The sequence below is a fragment of the Rhinoderma darwinii genome, chromosome 5, assembly GCF_050947455.1.
Source record: "Rhinoderma darwinii isolate aRhiDar2 chromosome 5, aRhiDar2.hap1, whole genome shotgun sequence".
NCBI classification, from domain to species: domain Eukaryota; kingdom Metazoa; phylum Chordata; class Amphibia; order Anura; family Rhinodermatidae; genus Rhinoderma; species Rhinoderma darwinii.
The window spans coordinates 295,185,023-295,199,222 of NC_134691.1; the positions used below are offsets into that span (position 1 = coordinate 295,185,023).

At 41.4% G+C, this 14,200-nt stretch overlaps 1 protein-coding gene across 1 annotated transcript; it reads right to left on the minus strand.

Moving 5' to 3' along the window:
* Window positions 1-1,766: 1,766 nt before the first annotated feature.
* POLR1F (RNA polymerase I subunit F) lies at window positions 1,767-13,313 on the minus strand. Its single transcript, XM_075828668.1, has 4 exons — window positions 13,007-13,313; window positions 10,338-10,479; window positions 8,860-9,065; window positions 1,767-2,561 (listed from the first exon to the last, which is right to left on the minus strand). Exons 1-4 carry the CDS (start codon window positions 13,264-13,266, stop codon window positions 1,904-1,906), a joined length of 1,266 nt encoding a protein of 421 aa, XP_075684783.1. The 5' UTR covers window positions 13,267-13,313; the 3' UTR covers window positions 1,767-1,903.
* Between the last annotated feature and the right edge of the window lie 887 nt (window positions 13,314-14,200).

Here is a 14,200-nt window from a genome sequence, read left to right on the forward strand (position 1 = left end):
CTAAGAGGTTAAAACTAGCATGATCCCGCTTGTTACACTGAAGTGTCGGCAGTAAGATAAACTCTTTCGATGGAGCGGGCTCAGCTCGTGAGCCCGCACCATACTCCACCACCAGATCTCCGCCGTGTATACAGCGGCTGTCAGGAAGAGGTTAATAAAATTCTATGCTGCACTATATAGGCAAAAAAAAATAATTTTACAAAATTGCTGGAGTGCTACTTTGAAGACCAAGCATTTTCTTCTTCAATTCTTCATCGTCACATTTCAACAGCCATACCGGTTTTATTAAAAAAAAACAAAAAACGTTTGAGTGATTAACAAAAAAACAAAACAAAAAAAACAGCAATTCTTCAATTGTTTTTTACCGACGTTTACTGCGCAGTAAAAATAACAAGGTAACTTTATTCTACAGGCTGTTACATTTGTAGCAGTACCAAATATGCAATTTTTATTATAGTAAACAATTTTTTTTTTAAATGTAATGAAAAGAAAAAAACATTTGTATGTTTTCTGAGTTGATGAGGGCACCCACTCCCTCTCTCAAACACCTCAGAGGCCGCGGTTGATATTGAGCAGCAGCAGCAGCAGCATCATCATCTAAGGGTTAAATGGCCAACATTCGGGTATGTTCACACAGTTTTTTTGCAGATTTTGCCCTGCCTGCATTTTCTTTTCTGCGTTTTTCGGCTGCGGCCATTGAGCACCGCGGGCAAAAAAAGACGGTGAAAACACTTTCTCTGCCTCCCATTGATTTTACGGAACCACAGGAAGAAAGAGAATGTCTCTTTTCTCCCGCGAGCATTTTTTTCCGCTCGCGGAAAAAAACACCTCCACTTCCCATTAAAATCAATGGGAGGCATCAAAAACAGCGCAGGAGACCCTCTTTTCTCTCTGGGAGGTGTAATGCTTTCTGTATGACGCTGTCCAATCAGCTTCTCCCCCTTCCCTGCCCAGCAACACAGCCTGATCATATAGTATACAGCTTCTATTCCCGACTGTTTTCAACTGGTGATATCTCCGGTCGTTTCACTGCAAAACTGCTGTCATATGAAAGATTCGATGTTCTAGGTGGTCCGCAGCCCAAGATATGGCCATTTGGAGTGATTCCCCTTCCCTCCAGCCTCACTCTCTCATACTGTGTGAAGCAGCTTCATGCTGATAGGACAGCGTCAGAGGCTGTGTGGAGGCTCCACCTCAGGAAAATCGATGCGGTTACCTCCCACTTGTCTAATAAAGGCTCATTTACATATTTAGAAAAATGTTCATAACTTTGCAAATAAACTTTTTTTAAAAAAACACATCACACTGTAGTTATCAGCAGCAAATCGCCTATTCTATTAGTAAGGAAATAGGGAATTGATAAACTGGTGACCGGGTCCCTTTTAACCCGGCAATTACAGCAAGAGCCTGACTGTCAATTACAACTTCTGTGCGATAAATAAAGGCACCCTTGTACCCAATGGTGCGCTAAGGGCTTTAAAAACACTGCTCCATGACACTTATATCTCACCCACTATTAAAAAATAATCCTGACTGGGTCTCAAGTTCAGATCAACTAATACAATGCTTGAACACAAATCTTTATAAATATTAAAATATATATTTTCAATAGGAAAATAAGAATTTACAAACTTCCGATTAGCAAGGTCTAAAATTACACTTTCCTCCTCTTTATTTTAGGTTCAGAAACTCTTTGGCTGTTTGCACTAGGTTTAGTGTCCTCTTTTTCAGCTTTGTTCTAGACACCACTGTTTTCACTCCCTAGTTCAGTAGGTTACGATGCTTTTTTTTTTTTTTCCTTTTTTCCTCATCTTGGTGCATTTCTGTTGGATTATGAAGTGGTCTCTTGGAGATTCTTCAGATGAAGAAGGGCAATGCTATTGGCAGGGTCCTGGATCAACTATCATAGAACTGTGTGTTTTTTCTTGTGTTTCTTTTTCAAGGATCCAGGTTCTCTCTCTAGTCCCTCCAATGTGCTATCTCCAGTAAATGATGAATCTTCTGTTATTCCATTTTGTAAGCTACTCTCAAGGTCAGAGTGGCCCTTGTGTTTCTTTTTCTTGGACTTTTTGGCTTTACGTTCTTCACTCGAGGAAATCACTGACATGCTGTCAAGTCCAACCATACTACGGTCAACTGCTACATCATGGTCACTGTTTTGTAAAGAATCCCGGCGTTTCTTCTTTTTACTTCCTCTGGCAAGGATTATTTCTGTCGATTGGTATGAGGAATCCATAACGGAGTCTAGCACGGCAGAATTATCTCCAGATCCATCAACTTCTACAGACAGATCCTGGGAAAGGGCTTCCTGATGCTTGTGTTTCTTTCTTTTTTTCTTGGGAGCTTCTTCCAAGCTCAAGTCTGCATCCCCTTGGTTTACGATATATTCATTTTGTGAAAGAGTTTCTTCGTAAAAACGTTTGCCTCTTTTCTTCTTTTTTGTCTCACCAACTGCTCCTTCCTCTGCAATTTCTGAACCGTTCTGGACTTCATCATCTGATACATTAACAGTTTGTTCCTCAGACATTGAACTCAGTTTCTCAATGGCTTTAGTTTCCATTCTGAAAAGGAAGAACAAACCAAGGGGTCACTTTTTACATGAATGCATACATTATTTATCTTTCTTGATATGCATTTCAAAAGAAAACAAAAATAGCAGTTATAACCGTGGTAAAAACCAACAAACACAGAAATTCAATCGGATCAAAAAGTGGTAACTTTCTTTTTTAACCCCTTAAAGGAACAGTGTCATCACCCAAAAAAATTTTCATATGTTCAAGATGTTAGTGCTTTATTAAAAACGTTTATATTTATTTGTGTGTTTGTGTTTTACTTTTTCTTCCCTATGGGGGCTGCCATTTTTTGTTCCATTTCTGTGTGTGTCGATTAACGACACATACAGACATGGAATACGGCAGCCACAGTCCCATAGGGACTGCGAACGGCTCCCGTCCCATTGACTGCAGTGTACGGCGTCTGTGTGGGAACTGCGCATGCGCCGCTCCCACACAGTCCTATTCGAAATTGGCGCCGTCCGGCGCCATTTTCCTGTGGACCGGAAGTCGCGGCCGGACAGTAATATTACTACTTCCGGTCGCGGCTTCCGGATTTGTGCACTTGCACCAGCAAACGGAGCGGACGGGCCGGAGGGAGCCGCGGCGGCAGGAGCAGGTAAGAGATTTCAATGTATGTTCGTGTTTACTACTGTATGTAAACCTACTACACTGTGGGTTAGCTCAAAAAATGGCGACACAGTATAGGAGGTTACATCGTTCAAACCCCTCGTTTATCCCGGCACTAGCCAGGATAAAGGAGGGGGGAATGCTGAGAGCTCACTAGAGCGAGGGCTTTTAACCCAATGTTGCAATGCTGCAATTTTGGGAACAGCTCCATCTAGTGACCAAAAATGGGTAGTATTATAAATTAGAAATAATTTATAATATTTCCTGGACTCGTGCAAAAAAATAAAAAAAATTTGAACAATGTTTAATCACCCACACACTAAATGTTTAATTTTTTTTAAAAAAACATGTTTTTCTGGCAACACATTCCCTTTAAGGACACAGCCTGTTTTGGCCTTCAGGAAGCAGCCGATTATTTCAAATCTGACATGTGTTACTTTATGTGGTAATAACTTCGGAATGCTTTTACCTATCCAAGCGATTCTGAGACTGTTTTCTCGTGACATGTTGTACTTTGTTAGTAGAAAAATTTGGTCTATAAATTCCGTATTTATTTCTGAAAACACCAAAATTTAGAGAAAATTTGCATTTTTCTAAATTTAAACGTATCTGCTTGTAAAACAGATAGTAATACCACACAAAATATTAACTAGTTAACATTTCCCATAGGTCTGCTTTATGTTTGCATCGTTTTTTGAACGTCTTTTTTTCTAGGACGTTACACGGCTTAGAACTTTAGCAGCAATTTCTCATTTTAAAGAATACTTCAAAAGGCAATTTTTACAGGGTCAGTTCAGTTCTGAAGTGGCTTTGAGGGCCTTATATATTAGAAAGTCCCCATAAATCACCCCATTTTGAAAACTGCACCCCTCAAGGTATTCGAATCAGCATTCACAAAGTGTTTTAACCTTTTAGGCGTTTCACAGGAATTAAAGAAAAGTAGAGGTGAAATTGACAAATTTTTTTTTTTTTGCCTAAATTAATTTCTAATAAAAAAAAATTGTAACACAGAAGGTTTTACCAGAGAAATACAACTCAATATTTTATTGCCTAGATTCTGCAGTTTTTAGAAATATCCAACATGTGGCCCTAGTGCACTAATGGACTGAAACGCTGGCCTCAGAAGCAAAGGAGCACCTTTTGGGCCCCCTTTTTTTTAGAATATATTTTAGGCACCTTGTCAGGTTTGAAGAGGTCTTGTGGTGCCAAGACAGTAGAAACAATCCAAAAGTTACCCCATTTTTGGAGACTACACCTCTCAAGGAATTTAGCTAGGGGTATAGTTAGCATTTTGACCACACAGGTTTTTCGATAAATATATTGGAATTAGTCTGTAAAAATGAAAATCTACTTTTTTCTGAAAAAACTGAAATGTTTTTTTAAATTGATTTTTGGGGTGTTCATCGTGCGGGAAATTTAACAGTTTTATAGTTGGGGTCGTTACGAGTGATACTGTGATGTGTACTTTAACATGTTCATCTTTTCCTATAATAAAAGTCTCATTATAGGAAAAAAAAATATTTTTGGTTTATGTAACTTATTTTTACACTTTTTTTTTATTTTTTTTAAACATTTGTATTACCTTTTTTTTACTTGTCCAACCAGGTGACATTTAGACTTTGATCGCTGCTAGAGTACATTACACTACCTACGTAGTGTAATGTACTCTGTCATTGTGACGTGACAGTCACACTGACAGGAAGCTTTGGAGGACCGGCCGGACGCTGCTCCTCCGAGGCTTCCGTACATGGCAACCCGGAGGCCATGGTCTGGCCTTCGATTGCCACAAGCATCGGCAGCCCCCAAAATCACTTCGTGGGGGCTGCCAATGTGCTTCAAACCACTTCAATGCAGCGATCGCAATCAGTCGCCGCATTTAAGGGGTTAATTGCCGAAAGCAGCGGCAATGGTCCGCTGACCTGCGAGACTGATGTGTCAGCTGTCTGGGACAGCTGTCAGTGCGGGCTTGTCACTCGGTGTTTACACAGAGCAACAGTTTGAAATACTGACGAAAATGAACGTCCTGGTGTGGGAACAAGCACCTGACCAGGACGTTCATTTTCGTCATAGGTCGGGAAAGGGTTAAGGACAATGTCATTCGCTTCCTTTCTATCTGATAAGCATCATAAACACACCTTATAGAATCTGTGTCCATCAAGACTAGGGTTGCACGATGCATCGAAATATCGATACTACTTAGATGCTGTGCACCAAACAGTTCAATACATTTATTTCCATACTACGCTGTGCGGCCACACAGCTTAGTATTGGAACACATGAATTTAGTGAGTAGCAAGATGTGATGTGGCCACCCCTGAAGTAACAAAACATGGCGGGCACACTGCAAATCACCCCCATGCACGGTCTCCAGAGCCGGCACCGCCGCTCATTAGCGCAGTGCCGGCTGCATTACATCATACTGACAGCGCGGGCACAAGTGTGTGCGCGCAATAAGGAGCGGGGCAATGGCTGTAATACACAGCCACACTCTCACAGCGGAGATCAGTAAAACCTATGATCTCCGCCACTATTCCCTTGAATCTCGCGATCAAAGCGGACAGCATTCAAGAGAAAAATGAGAAGGGGGGGATACCCCCATTTGATCGCATCAAAGGGAACCCCTGTGAACCGATCGAGGGACATATCATATATGGGCATATTTTAGGACCCCAGGGCTACCTGACCATACTTCCCCTTAGGGCATACTTAGGTATGTACTAACAAGTGACTGACTGTGTATATGATATATGCCAGTACATTAAAGTTTAAAAATTAAAAATAAAATAAAAAAGTAATGTTAAATTAAAAAAATTAAAATAAACCTGTAAAAAACACAAAAAATTAAACATGTTTTACAATAAATATTAAAATGAAAGTTTCAATACATAAAATATACATATTCGGTATCGTCACGACTGTAGTAACCTGAACAGCAAGTTATGAATTTTGAACCTCCATGTGCCTCACATTAATAGTAATTAAAGAGAACCTTTCACCTCCCCATACATGTGCAGCATGTAATGGGCAGGGCTGCACAGACTCTGGGGCACTTTACATTTTTTCTATCTACCTCCGTTATTTCGATATCGGTGCCGTTATATTTGGCGCCCGATATTTAAATAACCACCTGAACAGTCAACGGGCGTATACTGTCAAGGGAGCGTGTTACTATGGCTGTGACATCATAAAAAACAACGTCAAAATGGCCTTAAAGAGGCTCTGTCACCAGATGATCAAATCCCTATCTCCTATTGCATGTGATCGGCGCTGCAATGCAGTAACGTTTTTTTGAAAAACGATCATTTTTGGCCAAGTTATGAGCAATTTTATATTTATGCAAATGAGCCTTTCTAATGGACAACTGGGCGTGTTTTCTCTTATTTCCATCTGGGCGTGTACTGTGTGTGTAACATCTGGGCGTGTACTGTGTGTGTAACATCTGGGCGTGTACTGTGTGTGTAACATCTGGGCGTGTACTGTGTGTGTAACATCTGGGCGTGTACTGTGTGTGTAACATCTGGGCGTGTACTGTGTAACATCTGGGCGTGTACTGTGTAACATCTGGGCGTGTACTGTGTAACATCTGGGCGTGTACTGTGTAACATCTGGGCGTGTACTGTGTAACATCTGGGCGTGTACTGTGTAACATCTGGGCGTGTACTGTGTAACATCTGGGCGTGTACTGTGTAACATCTGGGCGTGTACTGTGTAACATCTGGGCGTGTACTGTGTGTGTAACATCTGGGCGTGTACTGTGTGTGTAACATCTGGGCGTGTACTGTGTGTGTAACATCTGGGCGTGTACTGTGTGTGTAACATCTGGGCGTGTACTGTGTAACATCTGGGCGTGTACTGTGTAACATCTGGGCGTGTACTGTGTAACATCTGGGCGTGTACTGTGTAACATCTGGGCGTGTACTGTGTAACATCTGGGCGTGTACACTTGTTTTACTAGCTGGGCGTTGTGAATAGAAGTGTATGATGCTGACGAATCAGCACCATTCACTTCTCATCGTTACCACCCAGGTTCTGGCAGTGCAGACACAAATTATTAACTTTATTCACACCAAATTTATTTAGCATTTTTACCTTTTGTACTACTTTTACAAAGAAAAAACTATTTGTTAAAATTCTTGTGTCACTATATTCTGAGACTCATAACTTTTATATTTTTCCACCGATAGGGGAGGTGTGCTTGTTTATTGCAGGTCGAGCTGTGGTTTTTATTGGTACTTTGTGGGTCATACAACTTTTTGACCACTTTTTGTTCCAATTTATTATTGTGAAGCGAGAGAACTAAAAAAAAAAAAAAAAAAAACTAAAAAAAATATTTAATTCTGGCATTGTGATTTTTTTTTTTCACTACGGCGTTCATTTGGAGCGATAAATAATTTTCTATTGTAATAGTTTGGACTCCTACAGAGGCAGCGATACCAATAATGTTTACATTTTTATGTTTTACATTACTTTAGGTGAAAAATAGGTAAAGTGCATTTTTTTTATATATTAATGTTTTTTTTACTTTTTCTTTGAGTTCACCATGGGTTCTTGAACAAGCAATCGTTTGATCGCTGGTACAATACACTGTGTACTGCGGAATTTAATTTACCCTAATTAGGCACCGAGGCTACTGTAGCAACAATCAGGCATTCCACAATCATGGTGCGGGGGGAGAGGTTGGGGCGATGGGGCCGCCCCCCTCTTTCTAATAATTTAGATGGCGCATACGCTATTGACCATGGCATCTAAGTGGTTAAACGGACAGAGATGGAGTGATATCTGATCCCTGCCATTGCAGTGAGGTGTCCGTATAACATACAGCCAACACCCGCGGAGTATGGAGCGAGCTCAGCCTGTGAACCTGCTCCATACTTGCCCTGGTTGGCTGTGATGATTGACATCTCATGTGGTCAATGGATTAAGGATGCTCTTTACAATGCTAGTACAATGTTGAGCATCCTGTAAAATACATTGGATGATGTTTAAAATCTGGTACAGAGCAGTAGCAACAGTAATTTTTTTTATTTAAAAAAAAAATATAATAATATTAATAATAATGAACTGCAATCTGATATGTATAACTTTTGCTACGTTTTTTTTTTTGTGAACCTCCAACTGGGATTTCAACTAGAACATGATGCAAAGTAGAAGTAGGTAAATATCAGATGGTGTGTTGCATAAGCGCACTCCTATGCAGAGCAGTTACTTCCCCCGACTTTGCAGAGCACGTTTATCAAGTTATTCATAGATTCGGCTGTTTCCACATCCCCTACATAAGTCTATAGGAGATATGTTGGGCGTTATTTGACAGAGTTATACGTACGGTGGGGAGAACATTTTTTAAGACTGGCGTTAGTCTTAACCTAAATAGCGCTGAGTAAGATGCGGTTAATTTATTAAGAGACGTACACCTCTTAATAAATGATGTGCATCTCTGTCTGTGGACCAGAAAGCCAAATATTTACGGTCTCTCTTGCGTAAATTATAGTAAATTTGTCGGGCCGCGGAAGGTGACCCACCCCCTTCCACTAAGTCCTGTCCACTTTTAAGTAAAACGGTCTGAGTAGCGTAAATTTTACTTTTTTTTTTTGCTTTTGCAACTTTTCTACGCCAAAATACCGGCGTAGAAAAATATGATAAATTCCCCCTAGTACGAGTTTGTACGTATGAAACTTACAACTTCGGCAATCTGCCACGAATGAAAAATACACCCTCGGCATCCGAATCCATCCTGAAGGCTTCAAATTCCAGTTGATCCCCTATATTCAGTTCCATGTGTTTCCAAGCATCAACGGGCATCGTCACGGGCCTCGGTATGGAAGCGTTGAAACAGCCATGGATCAGGCAACCAATATGACTTGGCGCCCTCTTGTTCACAACACCCTAAAAGAAAAAAAAATTTGATTTAAATGTGTAAACCTACAAACAGAATACTGACTAGAGAACAATTTGAAAGGGAAAGTCTTGATAAGCACACAACAATTATACATACTTCCGAGTCCATGACGAAAATTCTTTGCGAATGATAGTTTTGATGGACTTGGCTAGAATAAGTTCAGGAGGTTGCCCAGTAATAAACTTTCATACACTGTTGAAGTTGGTGGTGCATATTGATACATGCCACCAGCACTTTCATCAACAATGCTTTACGGGGTAAGATGGTGACCCATTGTTTTGTGAAAGTATAAATTATCAGGTATGTGGGGGGTCAGGAGAGCGATGACTCAAGACAGTAGATGTGAGACAAATACCCCCAACAGGACAACACCTTTAAAGGGTTTGATCAAATTCGACAACCCCTGTACATACAGCCTATAAGGGAACATAGTAACCACAGTGAGGGGTCCACCTTGCGTTAACCTCTATTAGACAGATCAGACAGATCAGATAGGAGCACCAAAGAGCAAGTCACGCTGATGTATTATTACATTGCAGAAACCATATGATCATTGCTAGAATATTAAAAGATTTCCAATTACATGGAAAAAACATTGTTAAAGGAATTTACTGGATTTTATCTAGCACTCTAATTCAGGAAGAATACAAAGGATTTCCCATTATAGGTTTTAAAAAATGTGTCTTACCTACAGTGCTTGCTGACCTAGGCGCCAATGCATGCAAACATTGGTGCTCAGGTCAGTGCATGGCGCCGTATATTGCACAGAGAGGGTATCCCTGCTGCGGCTATGTGTCAGACTATATATCAAGCTGTTCTGGGCTTCCAGATCTATGACATAATGCCCGCAGACAAAGCAGAATGTTCAACATGACAGGTTCACGTTAACAAGAGTGACTATGGCTGACAGGTGACATTCAGGCAATGATTAATAACGTCACTAAAGGAGAGGTCTAGTATTATGCACCACTAGTGCATGCGGAGCTGATCCGGCTCTCATTCTAGAAGACCAAAAGGATTTACTAAAAACAACGGCAGTCCACTGATCTCAATAATTGCCATAAAGCGCAGCAAGGAAAAAAAACACATTTACATTGTTGTGAGCGACCAGTGATCAGCTTGTCTCTGGGTCACCCACAAACCAGCCTAGCCCTTTAAGCAAAACTTCAAAGAAGATTCCAATAATATCGCAAAACACAGAACTTATAACATCATATTCAGAACATTTCATTTTGAGTGAACGACACGTTGACACTTACCACAAGTTTCTGTCGGCTTTCTGGCTGGAATACGATGAAGTCGGCTTCAATATTGATGTGAATGTATCCAATATCATCGTGTATGTCTCCCAATCCTCCAACTAGCTTTATATTATCATACGCCACAGGAACTCCTCCCAATCTTTAAAAGAAAAGAGAAAAGAAAAAAAACATCCTTTCTTAAAAATTACAACTTTATTGTGTGGAGAGCTTGTTTAGTTCTATCAAAACTTTTGTTCCTCATCTCTCTAGCCTCTTATAGTTCAGACATAAAAGTGGTCAAGTCAAAACAATCATTTTTGCAGAGATGATATCACAGTGACCCAGGCATAGGCAATCCATAGCTCCTGTTTTCTTCTCAATGAGTATCTGAAGCTCCTCTCGTTCTTTTTTTTTTTGCAAAATTCAATGTAGTCCATTATTTATAGCAATCTAGGAGTGAAAGGCTGGAAAACACATGACTAGATTTGCCTCTATTGTATACACTGCATGCGGTTATACTCAATAATAACCTTATGGAGTTAGCTCCTGTGCCCCATCTAGTGGCAGCTGCAGGCAGCTACAATGTTGCCAAGATGCTATTACCTAGCGCAGAGCAGCAGCCACAGCACTTTCCTACTAAGTTAGCTGTGACCACGTCAGTGACATGGAGATCGTGCACTTAAGAGAACTGTTGCTCATTCGGCTGACAGCAATTTCTCTAGACTCCAGCGCTCAGCTCGGTCTAGCGTGTATGTTTATTTTAATAAACATGGGAGAATAAGTTGCTGCCAGACCTCTCAGGCCAGAACAAAGAATAGGGCATATATTAATCAAACGGGTCCAATCCCTCTGTCCCCCAGCGGCAGACACGAGAAGACAGTCAGGGGAACCCATAGACAATCATTTCGGGTTCCCTTAGCTTTACAGTCAAATGTGTGAAAAATGACATCAAACTGCAGTAAAGGGACATTTTTCTAATGAAGTAAAAGGTGCAGCTCATTGGAAGACGTCACATCCCTTCATCTAGACAATAAAGCATACTACATATTTATTGTTCTGTACTCTACCGCTATTGAGAAGTACGCGTTCATCTATAATATTCCCCAACAGGGTATTTCTGTACGGTCAGTCCGCAAAGGTGGAACGCCTAGGGCGCTCTGACATTCAGATCAATCAACTCAAAAAACGTTAAGATCCTTCTCTAGAGATATGCTGCAATACGTACCCAGCACTGGGGATAGCAGGACAATGGCATCCGTAGATCACCGGGAGTAGTTCGTTTTAGGCTCCGTTCACACAGCAAAACAGCACTCCTCCAGAAGGAAGAAAACTTTCTCCAGTGCCACCTATAGGTGACTATCATCTGACCCTCACAGTAGGGGGTATGTTCACACAGCCTATTTTAAACCATTTTTCAGATTGTAAATGCCTTGAATAATGGCTGAAAATACAGAGGCCTCCAAACATCTGCCCTTTGATTTCAATGGGAAAAACTGTGTTCCGTTCCCACGGGGCGTTTTTTTTACACGGTCGTTTTTAAAAACGGAGCGCAAAAAAACACCCCTGTAAAAAAGCAGCGCATGTCACTTCTTGAGCCGTTTTTCATTGGGTCAATAGAAAAACATCCCCAGAAACGGCCGTAAAAAAAGCAGCAGAAAACGCTTCATGCTTAAAAATCGGCCGAAAGTCAGAGTCTGTTTTCCCTTGAAACTGGCTCCGTATTTTACAGCCGTTTTTTGCTTAGTGTGTGAACATACACTAAGAGTTTTTTATGTTTCCACCAGGGATTTGCACAATCTGCTTTGCTCTTTTTGCTGTCAAATAGATCGGAATCCAAAACCCTGGAGGATCCAATTATAAGCTAAAGGGAACGGTCACAAAAATATGAAAAGGTCTCCGGCACAGCGGTCATGGCTCCGTTATGAATGGAAGCTATGGCGCTAATGGGAACAGTGGAAACTTCCTGCCGCAGAGAACACCTAAATTCTGCAGCAACATTCACATGTTACCCAGAGGTTTTTGCAGCACATTATGCAGCAGTTTTCATACGTTGCACTGCAAGGAGTGAAATATGCAACAAATAGGGAACACTGCAGATCTGAAACCGTGCAGTCTACACACATTTTCCTCCGCAGCATGATGGGGGTTATTATAACCCCATTCACATCTACTGCACTTTGCTACAAAAAACGGAACCCAGATAACCCCTCTAAATTAACGGGTTATGGCAAGAATAGCATGGGCGATACTCCTGCAGTCAAAAATACATAAACCGTGACATGCTGCAAGTCACTAGTGTGAACAGAATCTAACATATACACCTGCAAATATTTCCTGCCAAAACACATATTTACACGTTTTTAAAGCAGCACTTTCTTATGTCTGAATGTGTTGTAAATCTGGCCGTGGCTTTAGACTGTGCAGAAGACATTTATCCAGCTTTCAAACCTGGCACCAGATTCACCAGTCGGGCACAGCCTGCACGGAGGGGCACGTTACCCCCATATGTGAACAGGTTCTAATAACAGTAATAGTACATCTCCTATATGGAATCTGCGGTGGAACTACAAGTCCCAGCATCAGTCACAGGTGATGAAACACAAAAACTTCCAGTAGAGTTACAGCCCCAGTGACGTGATCTAGGGGCCACAGCGGCAGGGACCTCTCCTGGGAGCTCAGACACTTACGCCACGTTGTACTTGAGCAGTTCAGCACTGAGGTGCTCTTTAATACCGCTGCGCTTCTTGTTCAGATACTTGGGAGGCAGCGCTATGTGTCTGCGGTGCGTCCTTTTCACAAGACATGAATATCTGCTGTTTATAAAGCCGCACGCTTCAGAGAAGGACGGTAACGCAAGGCAAGACAGGGCCTTGGGGTTCGCTTCGGTTGTGGAAGGGGCGCCGGCCTCGCTTGGAGCGGATTCCCCCAGGTTTTCAGGCTCAGCCATGCTGTACTATCACGTGTCTCCCGTAGTGGCGGCCACGGCTGATGACGCCCTGTTCATTGACAGCGCTCAGCCGCACACCGTCGCTAGAGGTCACATGAATATGGGCGAGGCGCGGCCATCTTTGTGAAGACCAAAGTGCTTACTATACTACTATTACTTATGTACTAATTCCAAACAAGATTTTTATTAACTATATACGGACTTCGTAGTCTTTAGTGGAGTTTAGCTCCTCTAACTTGGACTCATTTCTCCTTGTCAGTTATGTATGTTTAACCCCTTCTGCCGCAGCCCTTTTATAGATTTTCATTTTCGTTTTTTTCCTCACCACCTTCCAAAAGCCATAATTTTTTATATTTCCGTCGATATAGTCCTATGAGGGCTTGATTTTTGCGGGAGGAGTTGTAGTTTTTCGTAGCACCATTTATTTTGCCATATAATGTACTAGGAAACGGGGAAAAAAATATTTGTGGGGTAGAAAATGAAAAAAAAAAAACCGTTTCCTCCATGGTTTTTTGTGTGCCGTTTTTACGGAATTCATATTCAATATATACAACATATACATCGTTTTTTTTCTATATTTGACTACTTTTACAAGTAAAAACCTAAGGGTATGTTCACACGGCCAAATTTCAGACGTATACGAGGCGTATTATGCCTCGTTTTACGTCTGAAAATACGGCTCCAATACGTCGGCAAACATCTGCCCATTCATTTGAATGGGTTTGCCGACGTACTGTGCAGACGACCTGTTATTTACGCGTCGTCGTTTGACAGCTGTCAAACGACGACGCGTAAAAATACAGCCTTGTCAAAAGAAGTGCAGGACACTTCTTTGGACGTTTTTGGAGCTGTTTTCTCATAGACTCCAATGAAAACAGCTCCAAAAACGGACGTAAAAAACGCAGCGAAAACGCCGCGAAAAATGCGAGTTGGT